The following is a 27,990-nucleotide window of genomic DNA, read 5'->3' as shown; positions in this document are numbered from 1 at the left end:
TCATTTTTTAAAAATAATTCTAAATTTTTTCTAAAATTTAGAGAAAAATAGCAGACAGAACGTCTTCATAGAAAAACATTAATATACTACCAGCTTTCCAAAAATGCATGGATGATTGCCTATGTTCTTATCCAATACGACATTATGTGGCTGACAAAAATTAAGACAGTCAATACAAAAACAAAAACATACTCAGAATGCAAAAAAGTATTGTAATTGTTTAACTTAAGGAAAATTAAAGGAACTTGAGTATACAAAGTTAAATAGTAAAGCACACTGTTTGTACAACTAATCTAACTTGCAACATATCTACCACAAGGTTAGTCATTTGTTTGTATAAAATAATTACAGTCATATATTGTTTACCATCTTTGCTGTTGGTTTCATGTGATTTACTGGGATCGTGATAGAAGCCAGCTGATCCTTAGGCTTGTACAAAGTCCTGATGGCACTGGCACATAGACTTCATTACAACATGGCACATAAATATGGATTAGAGAATTTAGAAACTGCAGTAGAGAAGAAATCAGTACTTTTTTTGCTACTATAGGATATTACTCTGAAGTACTATTCTGATAAATATATTTTTCAGACGTAATACAGCACTGACTTATCTAGCATTTAATATAGTTTTCTATCTCATCTATCTGACTAAAATGTTACACAGAGATATTGCAAGTTACATTCCCTCCTTCACATCAACTGCACCCAGGGCACCTCCAGGCCATACCAGGATTTTCACAGCCTAAGGACAAATGGAAATTAGTGAAATGTCTTTTATAATTGAGAGCATCTGAAGGGCTCTTGAGCAACCATTCGGGTAAGTGCAGCAGCTGGCAAGAGCTGAAGCATGAAGCTAAAGGAGCCACACCACCTCTGTTGTGCTGCTGGCAGTACGGCAGGGACTGCTATGGCTCCTTCTGCACTTGGCCCATCTCCTCTGCAACAAAGGGCCAAGCGTAACCCACTGCAAAAACCTACTGCACCCATGCCGAAAATAGAGTCAACAGATATACTTGCAGTCTTTTCAGCAACAGCCTATAAAGTCATTTCAGAGCATCCCAGTTGAGTGGGATGAGGATAATGCACAGTCCTATTTTCCTGGTGTACTAACCAGGGCCAAAGTCAGCCTCACATTTTTGCAAACTGTACTTGTCATGGCACATATGTGTTCTCAGTATCCCTTTGATGTCTTGTGTGCACACAGCCTCAGAAGATCTCTAGGTGTTAAAGAGATATGTGATCATTCCCCTTAGGTACATAATTAGCAGTAAGATCTGCCCATTCTTCATGATAAAGTCACTTCTCTGCTGTGTCCCTAGGAGTTCCCTGCTCCAGGTTCAGCCCAGACCAACAGTTCATTTTCTGGCTGCCCTTTTCACATATGCTCCTTTTTAAGAACTACAGGGAAAGTACTAAATCATTCTTAGCACTCTCTGGCTAACTGTAAAGAAGATTTAGAGTGTGTTAACAATCTTTTTGGGGAAGCTTTTAATGGTGAATATGGTCTTGTGTGTAGAGTATGCGCTAGAGACCCACAAGAAAGCAGACAACATGGGGGGGCCAGTGTAGGAGTTGCTCCATCTTTCACTGGGGACGAGTACTAAATGCAAATAATAAATGGTAGACTGATTCCATATATCACAAATCCACAATATTCTCATGAGATTGTTCCAGCAAAAATACACTAGTCTTCTAAAATCATACTGGTTCAACATAGTGATGTTTATTCTTCTTTCAGGAACGAAAAGTACAAAGAAACACAGCAAGATTCATAGCTGAGTTTCTTCAAAGAGCAAAGGTTTTCTGTGACATGTACATTAATCTACAAATTTATCCTGAGGAAATTCTCCAGGATCAATTGAAAAGAGTAAGTAATTTGCTAAATCTACAACTTAAGCATCCATCTTTTGAATCTAATCATGTATCATTCAGGAAGATCTGCTTATGTGTGTGGCATAATCTTAAACTTATGGCACACTCTTACAAAAATATTTTTAGAAATAGTGTGAAGAATAGGGTAGAAGGCTGGAAAAGCAGGAGACGCTTCAAATCCAGCTTTATGAGGAACAATGACTTCTTAGAAGGATAATCAGCAAAAACAAAATCTGAGATCCCTTTAGTTTGAGAAGTATTTTTACAAAAAGCTGCAACTTGAAAAGTTGAAGAGTCAACAGCAATTTGGCATCATAATAACCTATGGCAAGACCACAACTACAAACCCAGAAATGCGCTGCTGCCTTCTGGAAAGAAAAGATCAAAACTCTTATTCTTATGACAATTCAATTCTTGGTGAATTAAATGTAATGTTTGGATTTACTGCTGTTTTCCTAGAAGACAGGGAACAGCTAAATGTTCCTAAAGCTTCAAGAAAATGAATATCACATACAAAACTCCTCACTGTTCTGTTCCTCTTTGTATCAACACCACGGCCAGTGCGAGAAATAAAGCTCCTGTCAAGGAAATAGTTATTATTCCCTGAGTAAGTGCTAGATATGCTCACTGAGGACTAAGAACCAATACTGCATGAAGCATTGATGGTCAGTTACCTTCAGTATTTATCCCCTCTATGCAAAGTTGTACTGAGCAGCAATCCAAAATTAATAAACTCTCTAATGTAAATTTTCTGTGATGGAGTCTGCTCTTACTGCCCACAGTGGAAATCTGCAGAAATTCTTGAGTCTCACTTACCACTACTCAGCAATTCAGAGGCACACTGGAATGACACACATATACAAAGCATAGTCTTATTAAAATTTCCTACACTGCCAGTCCAATCAAGTTGTTCCAAAAGAAAACATGATGGATAATATTATACAATGTAGCACTAATGAAAATCTGGTTGGAAAATTAGCTTTCACAATTTATCTGCAAGGCTTTAAATTATAACTGTCAACACAAAAAGACTATTTTTCCTAAATGGTTTTCAATTGAGTTTATCCACTTTATATTCATCCATTTCTTGAGAGTATTATTTTATCATTAATTTAAATGATTAAAGAAAGAGAAAGAAAGATGTACAAGATAGGAGATCATAAACTTCTTTCTATCCTGAACAAAGGGGAAATATATAGAATAGAGCCAATTCAGTGTTGTTTTTTTTCTTAAGCATCAAAAAGATTTCGGTCATATATGGCATACTGAGGCAATTCTTTTCATGAAGGGGAATGATTTTTACTGAAGAGGAAAAAGAATAACTTTTTATCTTTAAAGAAACATTGAATTTTCTTTCAATACCTTTTCTGTACAGAAACTGGTTTTCCTAAAATGGAGCTATTCTAAAATCCCTTGAAAGGCAATTCCTTCTACTAAGGGATGACCCCTGGATGACACTGTCATGTCATGCTGTGACTGTGTGGCTGATGTAAGTACATACAGGTTTGTCACATCACTTCAGTGCATCGTTAGAATTTCTTTTATTTTAGGAGAAAACCAAACAAAATCAAAACCAAGCCAAAACAAACAAATAAAAAAACCATTCTTTTTTTTTAGTCTTCAAAAGAAGGGTGCTCCATCTTAACATAAGCTAAAAGCTAGCTGTCTAGTTATGTTTTAGGTGTAGACAATGAAAAGATGAGAGCTTCCAGACAATGGTTCACAAGTTATGAAGATTATACACTGTTACTGATCACTTGCTTCTCATAAAGCTTTACCTTTCTTCCAGTTACACCAGATACAGATCATTCATTAAATTCAGTCTACTTTGGTGTTTGAATCTGGCATAAATATCTAATAGAAACATCAAGATTTGATTTCAAAAATTAAGATAAGCACAGCTCACCTTAATTCTCGTGGCTTGTTCCTAACTTTCATGATCTTACTCCTAAAACTGAGTGTGTATTTCAAATCCGAATAAACATATTTTCAGATTTCAGGCAATGGCTAGCAATATTAATCTGTTAATTAATGAACAATTGGAAGATAGGTAATACATAGATTCGTATTTTCTGTCTCTGCAGTCTTTTTTCCAGAACACAATTGAAATCTCATTGATTTGAAATATCTGAATTTCATCTTTAACATGATATCCTGAGGAATTCACAAAAAAAATTGTAACAATAAAATATGAAACATTCCAGCTTGTCTCAGTAAGATTTATTTCTAAAAAAAAACACCTTGAGGAATGAAGAATATCTGTTCTGTCAATTATTGTATTTCTCAGGGAAATGCAATTATTTTCAAAGCCATATATGCCTTTATATTTCAGTAAAGCAATTTTTTGCTTTCCTGAATTTACTTACACAGCAGTTAACAGCTTTTGCAGCCATTTTACATTCTATTCTACAGTGCGAAATGGATCTAGAAAAACATACATCCAAAATAAATATAAGAAGTTTAAAACACTGGAGATAAAAGTTGATGTACACAAGCAATGGATTAAGGAAATATTTGTTCAGATAAGATTAAATGAGGAGAAGCTATTTATTTTTTTTTTAAATAATATAGTTTACACCATTTAATCTGCTATAGCTATATTGCATTCTTTTGTACAAAACTTGATTTGCAAAACGTACTGCGGCTTTCAGTCTAAAGTTTACACAACTGATCATGCTTAAATAGTTATAGTAATCTCTTGTTTACAAAAGAGATCTTTGAAGACTTAATATTTTAGCAATTAGGTACAGATGAGATTGGTGCTGTAACTTCAAAAGAAAACAAACTCTAAGCACATCGCTGCACCGTTTCCCTGTAAGCAGCTGAGGCTGTCACAACAGCAGTCAAAGAACAGATAGGAGGGGAAGGATCGTCTCTTACTCTCCCCATCACAAGAAGACTCAGAAGTGATACTTAAGGTTTATAAGCAAAATCTTCACACACACACACAAAGGAGGTTTTTTTGTTTGTTTGTTTGTTTGTTTTTACAATTAGAAAGGTTAGCAGGCGTTGAGTTCGACAGCAGGCATCATGCAGCAAGGAGCATTTGCTGCTCTGGCTGGTTGCTTTGCAGCCATTGCTGCATCCTTTCCAACTTATCCTCCATGCTTTCTCCTTTTGAACAACCTGTTTAGCCAGCTCACAGGGATGACAGCCCATTTCTTCCTCTGGAAATAAAAAGACTCCCACTTTTTTTTTTCAACCTGCCTGGCTTTTGATACATCCTTCTCTTCATTTTGTTTGATCATAAACAGCCTATAATCAGATTTCAACTAGATTCCAGTCTTCTTTTTTAGACACTACTGATGAAGTTACCTTGCAATGCAGTTCCCAATACAAAATAGATTGAACATCACCACAAGACAGATAGCATCACTGCTTTAAACTAAGATTAGCACACTGCAATTGAAAGGGTCAAAAGCTTGTGGTTTCCCCTGCCACACTGCAGGCGTCCTCACAAGTGAAGTAAATATGCACTCTCATCCTTGGGATGCTAAGCTTAAATTAACGTTATCTCCATTTTTTTTCTTCCTCATCATTCTGCTGAAGATGCCAAATCCAAATGATCTTTAAAGTGAACTTACCACTAATAAATCAAAAGCAAAGGATTTTTGTGGCATTTCAAAAGAATTGCTTTCTATGGAAGTGCTAATTGGAATATTCTCTTAATTTTTCAATTATGTTTGTCAAACGTGCGTATGAAAAAGTATTTCAATCTGGTAAGAAGCAATCAGAAAAACAGTTCTTCAATAAATGACTTAAGTAGTAAACAAGAATAGCTTATTCCATGAGGAACTAAGTCCCTCTGCTGAAAATTAGAACAAAAGACAGCTAAGTGATCACAAATTGCTCCCTCTCCAATACTAAATTCTCAAAATTACAATTTTTATATCTGGTTTCATGAATTATATCTAAAACATGCCATGTTTTTATGTCTGAACTGTAACCTCAATTGGAATTACTTCATTGCATATTTCAGTAAGTTTCTTTGTTTTGTTTTGTTTTTAAATAGGTAGGCAGGAGAACAAAATTACAACATTATTTCCTCCAGCCATCAACCAAATAACCAAATCAAGACATCTGAAAGAACATCATACGCTTCTTGACTTCAAGGCTCAAATATGCATCACATGGGAGATGCAAATTCTTTGATTTTATGTTTTAGGTATTTTGGGTCATGATTTACATCTTGCTACCCGTGTTTTGTTCTAACACAAGGGAGCCAGTATGATAGTCTTTGCTGACAGTGGTGAACTACAGTAGTTAACCAAAATCACGCTGCTACAGAAACTGGAAAATGCATTTTAGGTTGTTATTATTAAATAATATTACTATTAAATACACTGGTACTCTCCTCAGAAGTAAATTACAATCAAAATAAACCATCTGCATTTTTCCTGCAGGGAAAGTAATAGCAATCTCTTAAAATATGTTAAGTCCAGCCTCGTTTCAAATAACTTTTAAGTATCTAAGCAAAACTTGGAGATGAGCAGAAATAAAGACTGCACGACATTAATGCACAGCTCCACACCACCCACTCTGAAGAAACAGATTTGTGAAAAAGTTATATGTGTCAGCTGTAAACAGACACCCTTCAGTTTAATGGCTCTACAGAAAATCATATGCTCAGTTCATTTAGCACCACATGAGAATGTAATTCACTTCCATTCTTTGTAAGTCTAAAAACTTTCTTCCAATAATCCCTTTTTCACAAAACTGAAATTAGTCGATATTGTCCCTCTTTCTGCCACTTGACAAAAAAAAGAAAGAACAGAAAACTTCATTTGTCATTCACTCCATGTAAACACTTGCAGCTCATTCTTGTTTTAAAGTAAGCATCTGCCATGCACTGTTCTTGCATTTCCAAATGTCATTTCCTTATGTAAGCTGGATGTAAATAAACATTTCTGCAGACACGATGATGCAGGATCATGACAGTTTAACATACTAATGACAGCATGCTAACAATGCACTTTATGCCACCGATACTAATAAAATATCCAATCTAACAGCTTACACAGCTGTTAAGTGCTTCCATGTTCTGGTTTGCAGTTCTGTAGGCAACTTCCACAGACACTTAAAGCAACTAAAGAAGGGGACAACCTCACAAAGCAAGATCAAAGTCCAGTTGTTCTGCTTACCTTATATTGTCCAAATCCTTACTTTTGGAAGCATGATCAGAAATAAAGTCATACTCAATTCAAATGCAATTCTTTCTAAATTAATAATGTTGTACAAAATCATATTACTGAGAATTTTAATTTTGTGTTATAAAATAAGGAACTTATTCTCAAAGGATCCTAAGTACTTTAAAATAAAATGAGCCAAAAAACCAGGAGCACTCCTTTTTGATATAATTATTCTATTCTTCATGCATGGATGCACATGTGTTTATACTGTAGGTAGTTAAATTTAGTGTCCTTATTTTGCAGAAACATAAAAAAAAGAATTATGTACTGAAATAGATAGTTCTGACTAGTAACATTCTTGATAGCCTAACAGATGCCAAAATGAGGAAAGATTTACACCAGAGATTATGAAAATGCAGGATCATTCGAGAATAATAAAAGTAAATGGTGGGAAATGTTAACAGTAACAGCTGTGAAAAGAAATTATACAAGATTAAAAGGATAGAAGAGAGCAACAATAGCAAAAACAGAGCTTTAAATTTAAATTGCTCCACAAGAGGCATACTTTAATTATGCTGTCTTGAGATATTTGAGTAATAATTGCAGAAACAGTGAAATATAGATGTTTATAATTATTTCAGTGTCCTAAGGACCTACTAATACTGTAAAATCACAGCCAGGAAAGTTATAACAGGTCACGCAACTGGATGAATGATGCTAAGTTTAAGGTCTATAACCACTTTTTTTAGTTTAAGCCCCAACCTCAGCACAGCATTCCCAGGCACACTAAGTAATAAAGACAGGTGCAGCAGATGTATAGGAAGCCTTCCACAGTGCAATAGATTTACAGCAAAAGACGACTGGCGTATATATAGAGGTGTATATGTCAATTTTATGATTTATTATTTCATTTCTACAGGATAATATTTGTGCTATTTCCACTGGCACTGATCCTTAGAGCTGGATAGAGCTGAAACGTTAGGAGATGGAAGGGCAGGTTGGACGTGTGCAGACAGTGAAGAACACAAATGCCATGGAATACACATTTCCTTTTAACTATTCACAGTAAATTCTAGAAGCGAAAGGTAACAGTGGCAACACAGCAGAGGAGTGATCACATCAACACCAAACTGCAGGGGCACATTGAAGGCCACGCAATACTAGCACAGTGCTCACATACATGATATTTCACAGAAGTAACTGGACAGGAAGATAATATAAAGTATGCTTTATATTACCTCTCAAGGAGTCAAGTTCTAAAACACCACAATCAATTCCACTCTAATGTCAGAATTTTCCAGTACAAGACTGGGCATCATATTCCATTTGATTTTAAGGATTTTAAGGTTACTTCGTGGTGTCTCTTGGCCTCTTCTGATACTACCATGAAACAGGGCTCCCAGTTCAATACCTTGAAGATCCTTTCCCAAAAGTACAATATTCCACCTCAAGGTTCATCTATTCTGACAAACACCATAAGAAGACTTACAGAAATTCATGCAGGAAGTTAGTAAACCTCAAGCAAAATCTGGAATTATTTTATTATAATTAATAATGTATTACGGTGATTATGGTTTGGCTGAGAACAAGCAGACCAGCCTGAATGCATCTGAGCTAACTGCCAAATCTCCTACACACGTGACAGATGGTGGAAAAATTTTCAGGGCTCCCTGTGCACAAGAACTCTGAAATCATGCAAAAGCAGGCTTAGATTCAATGTAACAGCAAAGTCATAAAGCAGGTCACGATAAAATCACACTAAGCAGCGCTAGCTACCTTTACAGATTTGGCTTTGTCCAAGGAAAAGAAGAAAAAAGTGCAGTCGAGATGTCAGGAGAAAATAGCAGCATAACTTAACCATTGTGAAAATGAAGAAATCTGTGACTTTTACTAGCGTGCTAAATTCAACAGGTTTGAGTGTGGAAGGACAATGTGACTGAACTCAGAAGAGTTATATATCCTCCTTGGAAGGGCTTCATTAGGCCTCCTTAACAGCTTTTATGGACAATACAGCGTGGTTTGGAACTACTACTATTTACTTTTCAATGAACCTTACTCTTTCCAAGAATATAATTCATTTTGTGTGGTTCTGTTTAATCTCCTTTGGCTCATCATACTTTGAAAAAGGTTTTCAACTCCAAGAATGTTCCTTAAATACTCCCTCTAAGAGTCCCAGAGGGCAAATGATAGAGAGTAGAGCAGGAAGACAGAAGAATAAATGAAAAGTAATACCATACCACTGAGAACTCTCCCAAACACACCCCTAGTTACGCTCACTGCAAACAAGCTGTCTTGCTCTCTAACTAAATTTTTTATGGTATCTGAAGGAAGGTAACTCACAAGGAAGAGGTACCTACAGACAAATGTCAATAAAAAAAAAATCAAGAGAAGAAGATCCAACCATTGGCATGTGCCAGTTCCCTTCATCCTTTTACTGAACCATTTCAATTCTTTCCCCAGAACAAACAACCACTCTGTATTCCTTTCTACGGCGATCTGCTTTCCAGAGCAACATGCAAGCAACACTTGAGCCCGAGCTTATGTCATGTTCATGCATTGAACTTTTTATGAAGTTGTTCAAAGGGCACTTTAATATTATTGTTTGGGTGAGTTTACTCATGCTATGTTTCCAAAAGGAGATCCTTGAACACTTTGCTTTTTGGCACTCACCAAATAAGCAGAAATGCAGGTGTTATCAGAAACCAACTTAAGAGTGCAATCAAGTTGGAGACCTGATTGTCTTTTAACACAAGATTATGCCCTTAATTTTAATGAATTATTCCAGACTTTTTCATGAGATGAGAATTAGATTGAAAGTATAAATTTCCCAAAAATGGCATTACTCTTAGGACTATTATCAGCCCACCTATCTGATGAATACTGTACTGTCAGCTCACAAAAACAAAGAACTTGTAAAATGTAAGCAGGAGCTGCAGTTTAGGTCATTAGAGAAAATCTAAGATGAATTTTCATGAAGAACATGGAGCTGCTGTCAGCAAAACTTGCTGGCTGTAGTGATGGACAGATAGTTTCTCTCCCTGGATGCCAGCTAATGTAAATCAGTATTTGCAGCCTATCATTTATTTTCTCCCTGCACAGAGATGCCAGCAGAATCTTTTACAACAGAAAGGGCAGGGCAAATCCTGCCAACTATGAAAATGGCTTATAATAATGATACTATAGAGAAAATGCAAATGTTGTTCCCATATCTATCTGGCCAACAGAAAATAGAATAATGTTCTTCAATGGAAGTTCATCATACTAGTGGCAAAGAATACCTTGGAACCCTGAAATAATCCCCCCTCTACTTTCCAGAGTATAAAAATTATATGTAAAAAGCTACCTGAGATGATAATGAATCTCAGGTATCCGCACTGTTGTGAAGGTTCAAAACATCTCCTTTCAAACAAAGCAGGAGTCTCAGCAATTTCTATATTGCTTTTTCATTTGATTTCATATAAATGTGATATGCTTCGGATCAAAATAAATGGTTTTATTAAATGACCTAGAACAATTTTTTTGTGACTCATTTTTGGCAAGCATATGTTTTGCTGTCATCAAAACTCATAACAATACTTGAGTTTTTCCCACTTCCTAAACACTCTCTTGTTGCTTCTTGTACAGTTATATGCAAAAAAAAAAAAAAGTAAGTGTCAAAGATGATTAAGGTTCTAAAAATCAAGCACTGAAAGGTCAGAAAATGGCAAAATAGTCTAATCTTTAATTTAAATTCCTCATGCCAGGCGTTATGATTAAGTTTTTAATTACATGATAATAAATGGCATGTAATATGGCATCCCATTTAAAGGAGGGTCCGGACAAGCACAAGCTGTCGTTGTTTGTATAACGGTAAACTGTTGGTACAAAGTAAATCCGACTTCACAACTGTAGGCTTTAACCTCAAAAAATTTACTTTGAGGACTGCTCATGCAGTTTACTAATGTCAAGAGCAGTCTGAGAATGTACAGTGAAGATCGAATATATGCAAATTTTAGTTGTTGAGATCAAATAACTCTTCCATAAGTATGCATGAATTCCAATATTTTAAAAGCTTTGCATCTTGCATAACACTGGTCAGCTTTTCACTCAAGACCCAAAACAATCTCCTGACGATTCTGAACTCTCTGCTTCAAAATCTAACATGAAAAAGACTCAGAGATGAAAGGCTCAGACACAACATAGTAGTTTTGGGCATGATATTTTTTAACTACTGTGATAAGTCTGTATAAACAAACCAAAACAGATTTATATACTGGCAAATACTGGACAACCTCATTAATTGAGAACTGATAGCCTCTTCGTATTTTCACATCCAGAACATACATAATTGCACACTATACAGAACAAATTAACATATACATTACTAAATAACACATCAAAGAAAAATAAGCACAAAGGCTTTGAGTGGCATTTAGGGTAGGAAGAATGAGAAGAAAATTTTAAAATCCCTAAATTTGGACTTCCTTTTTCCAAGGAAAATTTGTGGTTTGAAATCTGGTTGTGAATAATTCTAAGATCTCTAACAACTTCCCATCCCAAATGAACTAGATATAGAGAAACATAAAAATGTAGGCTTTATCAATGTTCTCTGTCTTTAATTATTGGATTCCTAAATCCCAAAGTGTCCACCATCTCTCCCACTTTTTGCTTAAGGTTCTTGTTCTCACATACAGAGCTCACAAAAGTCTCTCCTGCCCACATTTCATTTTCTCCTTCTGTTACTGCCTGAGTTCTATCCAACTTATTTTTCTTAAACGCCTACTAACACTTTTCTGGTCTTTGCATAGCATCACAGCTTGTGTTCCAAATAACCAACACAAACCATCTAAAATTGACTTTATCTTCAAGGTCAATAAGTGTTAAGTCAGCTAAAGCAATCCTTTATTTTAAGTAACTGGAATCTCTAGAAGAAAACTATGTTATCTATCCTACTGCACTGCATCTATTGTTTAACTAACACAGACTATTCCTGACTTGTGTCATAGATATATTTTCACTGCAAAACTGGGTGAAGTGAAAATAATATCATATCTAGATTATCGTTCTGAAGCTTCAACTAGCTTGCTGGGTCTACAAAACCAAAGCTGCTCCACAAACCTTTCAACCCTTCTTGATTAAAAACATTGATTTTGAAAGGATGGGACTAAACCCCTAAATATGAAGACTGCCAAATTTCACAGCTGCTCCTTATCTCTGTGATTGTCTGACCAAAACCCCAGAGCTGACAGCTCTGTGATGATGAAGTTCTGCAAAAGTTAGGTTACGGATCTGTATTTCCCATAGATGGACACAAGCCAAAAGAAAACTCTTGCAGGATTTTCAGAAGTACTAGTGGGAATACGTTTTTATATTCACACCTATGTATACGTGTATGTGGGTATGATAATGTCTCTTTTCACGCTGCAGAAATAGTAGCACATAACCACACTTACCACCTCCCACTGCCCAGGGGCAATGTAGGAGAAAAAGAGCAGGGTCCTGGTTCCAGCCACCTCCAGAATTGTGTGTTGCCCCACTTGTCAGGCACAAGCAAGCGCCCTGCTGCCTAGGGACTGTGTGTGCTCATCTACTGAAAAGGCAACCCGTAAAAATCATGCCCTTTTTCAGAAATCAAGTTTATGGGTCTGAGGTCTAAGCTGCTCAATATATTCACTCACACATTCAACAATAAATTCTTCCTCTGATTCCCCTTCCCTTGCAAGAAACTTGCTTTTTCCCCATCCATTGCAGCATTTGGCATATTCAGTGATCACACATCTAGTCTTTGAAGCTTGCTTTCTCTTGCTATTCCTTATGAGCAGAATAGTGGTATATTAGCAAGTATGGAGGATGAAAAATATCTGTAAAGCTGAGATAGGTTTTTACTGTGCAAAGCACCATTACCTGTCTGCATCCACTGTCACGTCATGAACCCCTCTCTGAATGACATCTCGAGAGGTAGCTAGGTCTGGTATTCGGTTCAGACTTCTCGTATATAGGTTGAGTCCTCCATCTGTCATGTACCTGAAAATAAATGTGTGGTCAATCAGTGGGAAATGCAGCCATCTGCCAACTGTGTTTCACTCTAAAGTTAATGGAGTGTGGAATTCAACCGCTTAAGGTAAAGACTACGCTATTAGATGTAGACTTAGACTAAATATTCCCAGCTTATGGGCTCAGTGAAGGAAGATTAGCTATGTGCTCATTTTTAGGATCATTTGGTAAGAGTAACCTGTTTTGCCAAAATATATTTAGACTGAAGCTCTTAAATGTCTTTGTAAATTTGAAGTACCTTTTAAGTACTGCAGTCTTGTCAAAGAATAACACTAGATGCAAGAGGTATAAATCTAATGGAAAACAAACAAGCAAACAAAATCATTCATCTAAATTGGAAACGAAATTAAGAACCTAAATCCATAGTCCCTGCTGGGATGCACACACTCATATATGAAGAGAGAGATCACCGAAGCCCTTACAGTGATATTTCTATTCTGAGAACTCTATTTCTGAGTTTCTATCTGTGTTTCTTTTGCTTAATTTCTACCACTTCACATTATAGTGAATGACTAATGAATTCAACAGAGGGAATAGTGCTGCTTACTCACTAGAGATCCATTAAAAAATTCTGAATTTCAAGTGGCAGCAGTAATTTCTGAAATGTCTACACACAGTTTAGTTATCTCTGTGAGATGTTTAAAATGGTGCTTATAACTGAGCGTTACTGTGAGCTTCTCTCAAGACCACTCCATTATTTTCTTGAAGGATCTTACATTAAACTGTCTGCCCTCAAAGACTTGATTTTTATATCTCCCTCTTGTTTTTGTAACTGAAAAATATTGACATACCCCAATGAACCTACTAAAAAACAAATGTACAGGCTTACTGAAATAAGAGTGATCTTGAATGCTGGGAGAATGTCTAAAATACAGAAGTTCACTCCCAATTCAAACAATCTTTAACAAAAGTTTTCCTAGATCCAGAAAATGATGCCATTCAAATCCATCTTTCAGCCAAAGTGTGTGTCCAAGTACACAAACACTTAATTTTAATAACTCTACACAGAATCTGAAGCACAAGCCAAAGCTCACAAACACCACTGGTGCTCCAGATGTAGTGTTGGCCCTCACCCCATGTTTCCTTCTGGAGCTGATTTAATATAAATCAACAGATCTCTCAATCCAGGAGACTCAGGGACTGACACGGCAGTCCAGGAACACCCATCATCTCCCCCATGATGTGAACTGGTCCAGACTTAGAGTTCAAAACTGCGGTAGGGAAGCCCTGTGAGACACCAACAGCTTGGGACAGCAAGCTGGATGGCAATCTGGATGATGGCAAACTCATGTACATTAAAACACAAAGGATTAGTTTGTTTATTTTTAACTAAATGCCAAGGGATCTGCAGTTCAGAAAGGGATTTCTGAAAGCCTGATATCAGAAATCTGCATAAGATAACTTTAATTTTTTTTTTTTTTCCTAAGGTACTAGGTTCCTTTTATTTTGAGACTTTCTGAGAAATTATTTAGTGAGGGGTGTATTCAGCAATACACTCCAAGTTTCTTAAATTGCATATTAAATTTTGCTGTGGTTTGAGTGAAAACCAGTCTATATGGATTATGTACTCTATAACTAAGGCCTGAATGGAGAGATATTACAAGTCTCTTAACAGGCCTCCCTCACACTGATTTCTAATTACTGCTGCATTCCTATCCCCAAGTGTTTAAAGTAATTAAACTGAAAATGGAAGAGGAATGAAGAAGATAAGACTTTATATGCCTCGATGAATTCTGAATTTTCTGAACTTATTAACTTGTTTTTAACATTTACCACACCTAAAAACATTAACTGAGCACACTGTAACTTACTGTCTATTGAGTCATTCTTATTACTGATGCAAAGAAAAGTCACACAAGATGACTATATTCATTCTACAAAGTGATAAGCTAACTAATGCAACTCATCAGTCACTGCAAAGGATTCCACTCTTTTTAAAATCTTTTTAAATAAATCTATGCATCTATTAAAGGCAGAATTTATATTTTCTTTATTATAAAAGGTCTTCAGACATTAAGCTATTACATTTTCAATATTACTTTTTTCTGCTTCTGCACTATAGTCAAGACTTACTCTTTGTTTTCTTCATTTCATTGTCTTTTCTAGCACACATGCATATGGCATCCAATTTTTCAGCCACTAATGCTACGCTCCAGGCAGGCTTATCAGTACTATTCTTTCATACATAATTGAGACAGTGCATTAACGGATATAGGAATTTGCTTTCTTTATAGTTATGGTATTTCTAGAAATTAGTCTTTTGGTGCTGCTTGAGGTGAGACAATAATCAAGGCACCGGCTGGATTACAAACTCAGATTTCCTTTTAGGAACGTAACATATCTGATTTCATCAGCTATCATTCTTTTATCATAGCTATACTTCAAAACAAAAGATTAGACTGACAGTCCTAAATGTATGCAGAGTGAAGTACTGCAGGTGACAAGGCCATTCGCTCTATGGGACTTTGTTCAAACCAATGTTTGAACCTCAACCACCAAGAAGCTTTGAGGTGCCAACTTGTCACCTAAAATAAAATCTTCTGCAACACTAAACAGCAATTTATGTATGGATAACGTTGTAATACGCCTCTTTTTTTTAATAACGCTTTAAAACTTTTAACATACACAGGAGTGAAGTAATAGGATGCGTAGGAGTAAGAATTGTTCAATAGTAATTTGAAACTAAGTTGTATATTTTTTTGTTATCTCAGCATAAAGACTCTTATACTATATATACTTACAAATCAGTCAGAAACTTACTCTTCAAAAAACTGAAAATTGAAAAAAAATAATTCTTTTATAGAGAAACTCAATTTCCACATGAAAAAAGTACTTTGGTCACCCTCTTGGTATCACAAGGATTGCTGTACCTCAAAGTCCATTAATTGATTGGCTAAAAAATATGTTTATAAGTAATGTTCAGTCTTCCTCCTGGATAAACCAGGACAATAACCATTCTATTCTTCCATCAAAAGGTATTTTTCCGGCTTTGATGATACGCAATGCTGAAAAACTGCAGTATTGTTTTGAAACACAGAGTATACAAGACAGTATCTGAGGCAGTTAACAGAGAAAGTCAGGCCTGTCAGCAACTGCTTTTCATTAGCTGGGTCCAATACCATATCTACCATCTCAAACAAAATATAAAAATACTGCCAGAAAACCCATTTCAAGGCAAGTAGTGAAGGAGAAAGTGCTGCTTACCCACTATTGATGTCATCTGTTCTGAGACTTTTTCCAAGGATGTCCCCATCACTCATGTAGCCACCAGCGTCAACTTCAGAGGACATATCCAAATCACTGCTTCCCTTCTCACTCACGTCGATCTGTGAGATATTTCCAAGGCGAGAAACAGCTGCTCGGCGGAGTGGGGTGGTGTACATGAATCGAGAAGGGTCTGTGTGGATGAATCGACTTGTGCTGCTGCGAGGATACCCAGCACCCAGGGATGGGGCATCTCCTGCTTGGAGCCGAGGACTGGCTTGCCCAAGCCTCCAAGTCACTGGGGTGGACCGGCTTGTCAAGCTCGGTATGCTTCTTCCATTCACTTCTGTTGTCACAGTGCTGTCGAAAGTTGTCTCCAATGTGCTATCAGAACAAAATGGAGAAGTCAGAATGCTTTTCCTGTTCCTGGAAACAAGGAAAAGCAAGGGCTGGGAGAAAGGATGGAGTATTAAAAAAAGTTGTGTGTGTGTGTGTGTGTGTGTGCATGTCTGTCTGTCCGCAGGCACACACATCTGTATGATAAAAATGTTTGCTTGCAAATAATCTAGAATAAATTTTATTAAATATCTATTAAAGGCTATTAAATGTGTATATGAAACAACAAACGTCTTTGTGAATGATTGCATAAGACACTGACAGAAAAATATACTGAAGTCACTTATAAGTGGTTGAAGGAGTCTAGAAAACAATATGGATAGTGTCATAGTTAATTTTCCTTGTTCAGTCTCTAATTCACATAGCAAGTAATAACACATTTCTATAATCCGATATTTAAGTAGTCTACACAAAAGCAGCATACCTGTGGCTTATCTGGGTCCCTCTAAGGCTGGACATAGTTTCTTCCAAATTCTGCCTCAGGTCTGCTATGTTCTTTACAGTTCTCATCCTTCTCGTTTCAGGGTCTTCTCCTGGAAGAAATAAAACAAAAGTCACATAAATTTCATGTGCATACAAATATATCATGTTAAATAGTTGAGAATACATACATATGATTGTAAACACATCTGTCTCTTGTTAAAAAATAAAACCTTTCTTTCAGTAATAAAAGACACATACATTGAAGAAAGTTCTAGTGAAGTCTCTGTGATAGGGCCCAAATCTATTAATGAAACTCAGATTAAGAGTGTTTGGCTTTTTATCTTCTACAATCAAAGCAAAATGCAACCCTGGACCACTTGAGACGTTACACATCTCCTTTTTCCTCCTGGACATTTTACATGATGTGGCAAGAAATAAAGCCACAGTAAATCTGTGTTTGGAAAGAAGTAGGATGACTGTTACAGCAGCTTTTCTGTCTGCACTTAACATCGAGACTATTTCAAAGTACTCAAAGCATCTTTCTTTAACGGTTCGGTTCCTGAAGTAGTAGATTATTCTACTATTATATTTTACTAGGGTTAAAAGTCAAAACACTCTAAGTATGTGAATCATTTATACAATTATGGAATTTAGTAGCCTTCAGCAGGGATGCAACAAATAGCCACAAGTTGTGCCAGGGGAGATTTAGATTAGACATAAGGAAGAACCTTTTCTCTCAAGGGGTGGTCAGGCACTGGAATGGCCTGCCCAGGGAGGAGGTGGAGTCGCCGTCCCTGGTAGCGTTCAGCAGGTGTCTGGATGAGGAGCTATGAGATACGGTTTAGTAGCTTAGTAGTAGTAATGGCAATAGAAGTACTGTTGGAATAGATGATCTTGTAGGTCCTTTCTTTTTGACTCCATTCATGACAAATTTGAAGTCATACCTCACTTTGTCAATCCTACTCCTCATTATGGAAAGTTATCATCAATTACAATATCATGCAGTCACTAGACACATCTCTAATATTTAACTCCAGATTCAACATTCCCATCCAGAAAAATCTTCTATTTTATTTCTGGAATTTTCAGGACATTGAGAAACTGTTTCATCTTTGAACACATCCATCATGAGATAGTCTTGTGAATTTAAATTCAACATTGTACAAATTTCAAGAAATTTAAACATAGACAAAATACTATGTAGCACTATAATATTTCACGTTTGTAAAATATAAAATACACATGAAAATTGATATCTAAGTTACTGCATTTCTCATTCTGTTCCCATCCTTATTCTTCCCATGTTTATATGTGGATTTATACAAGTATAAATTCAACACAGATGATGTCTCTAAGGCAAAACATGGTGTATCATCTAAGTGACAGAAGCATGTCTGGGGACAAGAGAGCTGGGAAATATTCTAAGGAAATAACCTGATAAGACAATTTAAATGCAACATTTGTTTGAAGACAGGGTAAAACATACAAAGTTTATGTTGTATCAAAACCACATTTGTTTAATGCAGGTTTACAATAGGCAGTATTTTAATATAGAGAGACATTTATTTCAAATACAAGAGAGAAACCACTGAAAGAAATGGTATTATTTTAACCATGGTTAACTTAAGTTATTTATTTTAATTTTTGACGAAAGGATAAAGTCTTTCAGATCAAGGACAAACTTGAATTTGCTACCGTGCTCTCCATGTTTCTGTCATTTGCTCATTATACAGGCACTTAAGAAACTTTTGCAGTAAATGGAAACATGTTATTGCATATAAAATCTGTACGCCCTTTCTTTCTTCTCTGATAGCCCAAGGATGTACAGTACTATTCAACATACTCTGCAGCTCTGGTAGATGTCAAGCTAGCTTTTGCAGCAGTGCCAGTTTGAGGACTTCCCAACTACCCCACCACTGGCTATATCTTCTGCCTTTTTGCTGCAGCCAGTAGTTGCTCAGGAAATGGTGCTATCCCAATTGTTTTATTGCTCTGAATAAATTCCACAGTGATTTCATGGCCAGACATCCACAAACCTCTGGCTTGGTGGCATGGAACAAACAGTGGGGTGGAGACAAGTACTGCTGCCAAACCCTCCATCTCGTCTTAATGGCATGCCCACCCACAAGGTTTTCCTCCTTAAAATAAGACATCTGTGTGCACTGAAGGAGGCAAATGTTCACACTCACTGAAATAACCACCACTAGTTCTGTGTTTTAAGCTAGACATCTGTTCAGTCAAGCACCTTGCTGATCACTATATGCATGGATCCCATGTACTATTTGCAGAGGTTTCTGTGCCATACTTGAAACTGTTAGACTGAGCCTGCTGTTGAAAGCCCAGACAGAACTCAGGCAAACTGTCCAGCCTCTAGGCAGATGCCTCCAGTGCACACAGTTCTTCACTGCCATTGCTCTCTGTCTCTCTGGCAAATGCAATTAAATTCACTTTCAGGAGTGAAAGTGCATCTTCCTGCCATAGTACTTACATGGCGGAAACTCCAGGCCTGTTCCCTACCTTGCCTCAAACCAGAAGTGAATCATAAGCTTGGTAGTATTCCATTAACACAGAAAGATAAATCTCAGGGTGTAAGCAGGCAAAATTAAGGCAAAACAATCATTTACCTCTGTATTTATTTGAGGAACTCAATATAATCTGCATATACAGTATCTTTGTCTTTTCCTTGTTTATCCTTGCCAGTTGTCCTTTGCTGTATGCTAACTCTGCGAATTCTTGCGGCAACAATGACAATAACTGTCTTTTTTAATATATATTGCACAATAACTAGTATAACAAAGCCTTCAGGTGTAATTGCAAAGCAAAAGAAAAAAAGTATGTTTACATGGCAAACTGCCAAAATATATTTTCAGAGAGAATGTCTCATCTTCAGACAGATAACATCATAAAAAGTAGCACTCTTATCCCCTGGAAAGGTGGAAATTTTGAGGTTTAATCTCTTTTGATGTCTCAGTCACACAGGAGTAATATCAAAACCATTCCACTACTTTTTCTAGAAGAGATAGAACTGGAATGTTATGATCCAGTCAGAAATCCCCATTACCATAGCTACTGTTTTACAAGTAACTATTATTTTTTCTTTCTCTTACAGGTGGACTGATGGGCTTATGCTGTATCCCTCATTAATAAGTCAAAAAGTATAAATAACAGAACACAATATTTGAGAAATTTTCTGTGGTGAGTGTGAGACTCTCGGACCTGACTTGAACCTGACATTATCTACATTTTGAGGACTTTCCTGTTGCTCCTAATGTACATAAAGTCTTCCACACAGAAGACTATAGGGCTGGTGGATACATTATTCTGAAAGCTAGCTACAGCTCGTTTGCCAGAACAGCCACTATGTGCTTATTGCAGAAAGACTGGGACACAACGGATAGGTTCAAAGGGATCCCAAATTCCTCCTGACACCCTGTTGTAATAATAGGCACTGCCATCATGCAGTCAACCCATACTTGCATGCCCTTACATATTAGTAATGGTTTGTAATCTCAAGTACTCTGCTTTGCACACAAGAAAAGTCATTCTGCTTCATGCACAAAGAGGCTGGGATAAGAATGACTAAAACCAGGACACTGTGAAACTTTCTTTCAAAATACTGTTCCTCCTACACAGAAGTTGGATGTAGATATTTTAATAACTTCATGAATGTAATCTCCTTAAATCACTTGTAGCTTCATCATTTGTATTAAACATAAGCATTCCAAAAATTTGCCTCCCAAATTCTTGCCTGTTAGTAGTGAAACATTACAGCTTCTCTCAGTAAGTTTCTAAGAAACACTGCTTGTTCTTCCTGTATGAGATACACATACAGGAAATAAAAAAAAAAGCACATTACAGAAATCAATAATCCCCTAGGTTAAACTTTTACATTTACTATTCTGAAGCTTACCAACATTGAATATTTAAAAATAGCATTCAGAATCATTTTGGAACTTGAGTGCATGTAATTACAGCCCAAAGCAGATAATGAGAGAATAATAATTGCATTAATTTTGTGATTTTTACTAAAGGATTCAAATAATAAGCAGCAGAGAATTTTTTGCTCTTAGACATAAACTTCATTCACAAATGAGAGTACCAGTGTCACTCTGCAGGTGGGGAAACAGGCTCACAAAGAACAGAGATTTGCTCAAGGAAAGATGAAGAGAAGCTGGAGAAGGTGAAGAGTTCAGCTACCTTTGCTAACAAGCCTCTAATCTCTAGAAACCTCTTCTAGAATACGGCTATAGTCTACTAGGTTAATCATAAAAAGAGAGCGCTTGTTTCATTGTCATTTGGAGATGATAGCTTTCTACATTACATGTACAGCAAACTTTTTATCCTGAGTTTAAACACAATCAAGGCTAGCACACCCATCAGAAAAGAGCCTCCAGGCCAGATGCATGCTGGGTGACCTTGGAAAAGCAAGAAGACATTTCAACCATTTGACAAGCTAAAGAACTAAGCTCTAGAAATGAACACTTTGAGCACTGAGAGATGAAAAGTAAAGCCAGTAATACAGAAGCCTTTTGAAGAACCTATGGCAGCGGACTTCAAATGCTCTCTGGCATGCACTGATAGAGCTAAATTGTAAAACCCTGGCACTAACAATTCCTCATATATGGATGAAATTATCAACAGAGGGAAGGGGAGAGCAGTAATGGACAGTTTGTATGTAGGCCAAGATATATTTGCTATAAATTGGAATCCTGAATTCAAGGTTTGGTTTAAAATTCATGGAAACGAATGCCATGAGATTAATTTTAGAGTGAACTAATAGTACCTAAGTGTTTCACCTTAATTTTTTCCAACAGCTTAAGAAAACTACACTCAATTATTCACACATTGTTGCTGCCCATGCACCCATCAAAAACGATTTGGACAATTGTCTTCATTTCACAGTCTTTAGAGATAAGAGTAAGCAAACAAGGAAAAAGTGACCAGACTCTGTTTTTGCATACTACTGCAAACAAACCCAGTTCTGTCTCATGAAATCACTGTCAAGATCAAAAATCTGCTCTGTGCAGAAATGTGATAATTCACGGGTCTCCTGATTTCAAGACAACATAAACTTACCCAAAATATCAGTATAAAGGACCTGTTCTAAGTCCCCCAGCATCGTTATTATGACATCTTCATCCAGATGTGCAGTTCCTTCACGCAAACAGCCTTCCTCCTCCTCCTCCTCTGCCCAGTTCCTGCTAGCAAAATGAGCTGTGCAGGACACATTTTCATCATCTGATTTCCCCCTCTCCTGATTATCAATCCCAAAGCCTTCATCTGTACGCCGGTCTCCAGACCTCTTGAAAGTCCTGCTTCCAGCAGATGGTAGTGCTTGAAATGCTTGGGGTGTGGTGAGGCCAGGCTGACAGAGGGAGTGCACTGAGCGCGAGAGTGCCTTGGAAAGCAAGCCTTTGCTCCCAGCTTCTGCCTCCTGCTGATGGTAACTCTGGCTGGACTTGGAGGCATTTCCAAACCAGTTCTCCCTATATGAGTGTCGCCTCTTCTCCCCTTCGCTGATGAGCGTGAGGTTGGTTAGAGACTTCTGCTTCTGAAGACGAACACACCCTCTCCTAACCTCCTTGCCTTTAAACACTGACAGTTCAGCAGATCGCTGCATCTTCCCAGCTGTGCTTTGCCTCAGTCAGATTTCATATTCCCGAGATGGGCAGCAGTTCAGTTCTTCAGCACGGTCTGGAGGTGACCCTTGCAGCACCACACGCTGCACATCCCAGGGAGCACATCGTTTCACGTGTAATGAAAAGCACAGCTCAAACATGCACAGTACATACTGTAAATGACTAGACAGGCACAGTCATTTTCTTTAAAATTACGTTGCTGTCTCTGCTAAGCCACTTCTCTCCTGTCACATTAATTTGCAGTACTTACAGTCATTTTCACTTGGATTTCTCTCAAGCAGAAGAGAGTTGATCAAACACTCTGCTCCAGCACAGAAGTAATCCCAAAAGCCAGCCGTGTTTTCCCCTCTCCATCCAATCACTGGTCTCATCGGAGCGGTGGGCCTGCATCTCTGTCTACGGCTGCTGCACTCTGAAATCCAAACTAGGCACAAGTGCTATATCAGGCGTTTTTCCCTCTCTCACCAGATCATGACTGATCCCAGCGCACGGCTCTTCACTTCAGATGGGCTGCCACAGAACTGCAAGTACAGCCTCCACGTCAGAGCTCAATAAAGAGCCAAAATTAACCACTGAAGCAAAGCTCTGCACAAGCCTCCTTGCATTTTAGTATTCAACCTGCATTCCCAGATATATGACTCTTCTCTGCTACTGCAGCGAATACTGCTGGCTGCCATGGCAGCAAACATGCTGATGAATTAAACCGGAGACACAGAAGCCTCTGCCCAGTTTACAGTGCCACAGGTTTCAAGATAAAGCTCCACCTGAACGGGATGCTACAGTCACACAGCTAGCTCAGTGCAAATGCTAGTATTCTCCCAGAAAGGTAAGGATGATGAACTATTTCTTCCATATCACTGCCAGTCCTTGTGTAGGAAGCTAAAAGCAGATTTGCAAATGGACCTTGAGCCTTGCAATTTCTGTTATAAATTAGAAAATGTAATTTAAGATCATAAGGAAGCTAATAAATAGGATGCAACAGCAACTACCCAGCAAGGTGATTTATAGAAGGAAATATTTTGTTTCTTTAGTCTTAAAATATACCTTGTTTGCATCTCTGTGAGGTTCAGACTCTAGTATGGAATTAAAAAGCTGTGATTAAATTATTGTTTCACAATCTTCTGAAGAAATCCTATTAAATGGAATAGTAGTTTTCATATAAAGAAACTCGCTATCATGTCTGAACTAAGTTGTTCAAATCTAAATGTGTTTTTTAAATAAAACATCAAGAGGAAAAGAAGACTTTACATTTTAATATATACCTTTTCTCACAGGGAAAAAGATGTAAGCTCCAGAAATGGTAGAAGGATAAACAAAAAAACTCCTAATTTCTATATACAGATTTCCTTATCTAAGGGCAACTGGTGTCATAAAACATTATATAGAAATCTTCAAACATGATTTTTTTAATGTAACAATATATCGCTTCTCTCATATCCCTACCCGGGAAGCTTTGACAGGGAGGTAACCTTTGAAAATGCCATTCTAAGAATTATAAAGTATTCAGATTCCCTACAGAAATAAGCGGACATAAAGAGAAGCCTCAGTGCATTCCTTGCACTTCTCTTTCTCAATGCACTTTTTAAAACATTAGAAAAATAAAAGAACAGGGGGAGAAACTTCTTAAAAAATGTTAAAGGCAAACTGCATTTTTTCCTGGGTAACCCTCATAAACACAGAACTGAGAAAAGAGTCTCAAGCAATGAGAGTTTCCACACTGAATCACTGACACAATCCTAGAAAGACAGTCAAGAAGTGAGCCCACTCCTACCCCCCACCTAGCCCACAGAGTCATGAGAGAAGAAAACTCTGTCACCCTGATATGATTAAGTCTCACATATTACGTCTGAAAAGCAACACCTGGAGGGCTGCACCACTGACATAACTCCCATGGTCTGCTAGGCTTAGTGGCACATGCGCCCTTGGTGGTTTCTGCAATCGTGCTTGTGTCCACCAGCAGCAGCAGCTGGTGGGGATGCTCTCAGTGGGGCTCCAGCTCTGTGGGCAGCACCAAGCATTGCTCTCCTAGAGAAGCACTCAGCTCTCTGCACAGACACATTGGACACAGGAGCATCAAAACTGGCCTGGCATATGTAGTCCTCAGAGCTACCTACCACAGTCCAGTTGCAGCATGGGACAAAGTCCAGAATAAAAATGACAGCTGGTCTCTGTGGGGGCCCCAGGAGCATAGATGGCACCTACCCTTTCTTTTTGTGTATTAAAAACATAGTGAGTGAAATGTTGGGATATGGAGGCTCTATATGTGGTCTACTCACACAATCTTCATTCAGCCCTCATGTATACAAACATTACACTACAGCCCTTAATTATAAAAGTACACAAACTTTTCTCCTATGAATCCCACTGCCTCACTTGGTATACAGATCTATCCTTAGATAGAGCAAATGCACATGTACATTTTGACCAAATTGTCAGTGCAATGAGCTCTGGATTTATCCTCCTGCTTTACCACACGTCTCTGCAGTCTGTTATTTGACAAAACATAAAACTGCAGTGTGGAAATTCTCAGGTTTCTTTACTGAAAAATACTTTTGTAAAGCTCATGCCTCCATTTTAAACTGAAACAATGAATAAATAAATCTTTCCAAACCAACCGCACAGTATGGGAGAACAAAGCAAATGTCATGACAGAGCATTATTCCCCAACCACCCCGTGTTCCCCACCCAGCACACAGGAACATGGTCAAATAAAGAACAGCACAGGGAATTTCCCCACTCTATCACAGTCAGTATAATGCATGACACTGTATTTACCATCTCTTTCATAAAAGGAATTATAAAAATGATTTTAACCATTAATAAACTTGGGACAACTTTTGCTGTCAGATAAGATGTTCTCTGAAGTCTCTGCACATCATTAGCAGTTGTTCAAATGAATTATGTAATAGATCTGCAAACGCATAACATTATGAGTATCCTCAGTGAAGCCTACTTGAAAAAAATTATTTCTTTTTTTCCCCCTCATTTCTCTGTTCTTCTCTTTTCTCTATTTCTATTTCAGAGCACAAAAGAACACAGTAACATAAAAGCTTGAAAACTGAATGCTGTTACGAGAATCCTGTCACTGATATTAGCACATAACTCAAACTAAATTACTGTCATTTCTGCTTCATCCTTCAGATTTTTTTATAATTTACCAATATTTGTAAATTCATGAATAATGATTTAATTAGACATTTTGCTTTCAGCTCTTTGATTGAGTAAATGCTAAAATCAAACATTATCACTGATTTCATAAAATCACACTTTGTAGTTACAGATATGTACCACTTTTAGAGGACTGTTAAATAATTAACTTACTGACATCCTTCTTCAATAAATTTTCAGCTGAAACTGATAAATGTTTCAGATACTACATACAGAAATATTGCCACCAAAGTGTGCAGGAGGTGTTACACATACATACATACACAATGTGTGCTGTGCTGCTGATTTGCACGTCCACCATTGAAACATCTGGGAGTGCTCTGCTGAGCTGTGGAATATTCACCAAAAAGAAAGGAGGGAAAAATTCTGAAGCACTTGAGATCACAGCTGGAACACATTCCCAGCAGAGATGGAGGAACTGTAGAGAAACCCAGACTTACAGTAGCTCTACCAAGAGGCAGAACTGGCTTTAGGCATAACACATATGGTAAGTTAGCTATGGCAGCAGGCTGGGGACAATCAAAGAAAGGGACAATTAACAAGTGTTCATGTCTACACCAGCCTTACTATCTCCTCCACCTTCCAGCACCAGCCTCCTGTCCCATGGCTCTACAAGTAAAACCAAGTTATCACTTGCCCAGGCTAGAAGCAAGTAGGGTGCTCCAAAAGTAATACCTCCTATTTATTGCCATGGAAATTTCAGCATCTATGATAAGCACAAAAAACTGATACAGAAAAAACACTGTTTTTCAAAACAGTCACCCCCATTACCTGTGCATGTTCACCAGCCATGAACAAAAGCCTGCATCCTGCACTCATAAAAATCTGCACCAGCAGAAGTGATATACTGTTGCTGTCACTACTGAAACAGACCACCCATTGCCTCATTGTGCTCATATCCACTGGCTGGTCTCCATAACTGATCAGCAATCATCAATCCATGTCAATGGATGCAATTTTTTCCACACAAAGGAATTTAGAGACACACCTTTGCTTCATATATATTTCCATGTCAGACACTATTTTGTCAGACAGCCCCTCTGCTGCCATCTCTTACATGGCAACAACAGGGAACGGAATATTAGTGGAAAGGTTCAGCCTCAACTGCCATATCACCAACATCCACCTCTGAGGTCGTGGGCCAATATAATAAAATAGGAGGCATTACTTTCAGAGCAGCCCTCATAAGTGGAAAAAGCCAGCTACACTTTGACTTTGTGCCATTCTTTCACCAGCTCTGAGATGGAAGAGAGGAATGCCTTTTAAAGAAACCAACTGCCTTAGAAACTGAGAGGAATAAGGATTAAGATATCTTTGTCTTTAATATTTTGGCCTTATCAATAGTTGGTACCATAAAAAACAGTAAAGACTGATGAATTATAAAATATAAAACAGGTGGGACAGCACTTCATGAACCTTCTCCTATAGCCTGTCGGTGGTTTCCACAGATGCTCAGTCCCTTGCATGATTTTCACTGATCCTTTTTGCCTACAAATAAATTGTGCTAGTGTGTTTGGCTACCAATTTACGAAAAGAAATCTGAGATGATATTGAGAATGTGCTCATACATAGCAACAGCGGAAGGTTTCTGAGAAAGACAGTAGCCATGTGAAAGAGCTTTTTTTTTTTCATGCAGGTTCACCAATGGCAGTCACCAATTCCTTGGTGGTAGTTCACCAAGCAGACAAATATATATTCAGCAAATGTAGCATCTGAGCCATTTATGCTGTTACAAGCCAATTACAGGTGACACACATCTGTTTTCTGCTGCACAAAAGCCCTGAACCATATTTTCCCAGTGATTCTGCTTTGCTGCCTGTTATGTCAATCAACTGCTAATGCCAGAGTCTGAATAATCAGCTTAGAAACATCTCTGATGCCTAGTGCCCTTTATGCTTTTTTCTTCTTTTTGATACTGTTCCACTCTGTTCAGCACAGTAAAAGGCCGGGAGACATGATATCCTTTTTGATCATTTCAGCAAGTACTGAACTGATTTTTTTTTAATAATCTAGTAGATAATTCCTTGAAGCAACCTTTGAATTGCATTAAATGTTTCAATTTACACTCTTTATACTTACAAGACCAAAGAATATGACTTCTGGATTAATTCAGAATCTTTTTT

At 37.5% G+C, this 27,990-nt stretch overlaps 1 protein-coding gene across 9 annotated transcripts in view; it reads right to left on the bottom strand.

The window, feature by feature from the left end:
- Positions 1 to 27,990, bottom strand: part of NAV3 (neuron navigator 3) — a 396,053-nt gene that overhangs the window by 86,188 nt on the left and 281,875 nt on the right. For all 9 annotated transcript variants that reach the window (XM_031553711.1, XM_031553705.1, XM_010708375.3 and 6 more), the window contains 3 exons: positions 17,062 to 17,170; positions 16,242 to 16,625; positions 12,888 to 13,007 (listed from right to left, as the gene is read on the bottom strand). In XM_031553711.1, the coding sequence (XP_031409571.1) occupies positions 12,888 to 13,007; positions 16,242 to 16,625; positions 17,062 to 17,170 (613 nt within the window). The remainder of the gene's footprint in view (positions 1 to 12,887; positions 13,008 to 16,241; positions 16,626 to 17,061; positions 17,171 to 27,990) is intronic.

This window comes from Meleagris gallopavo, chromosome 1, assembly GCF_000146605.3.
Source record: "Meleagris gallopavo isolate NT-WF06-2002-E0010 breed Aviagen turkey brand Nicholas breeding stock chromosome 1, Turkey_5.1, whole genome shotgun sequence".
Lineage (NCBI taxonomy): Eukaryota > Metazoa > Chordata > Aves > Galliformes > Phasianidae > Meleagris > Meleagris gallopavo.
This window is presented reverse-complemented; position numbering and strand designations above follow the sequence as displayed.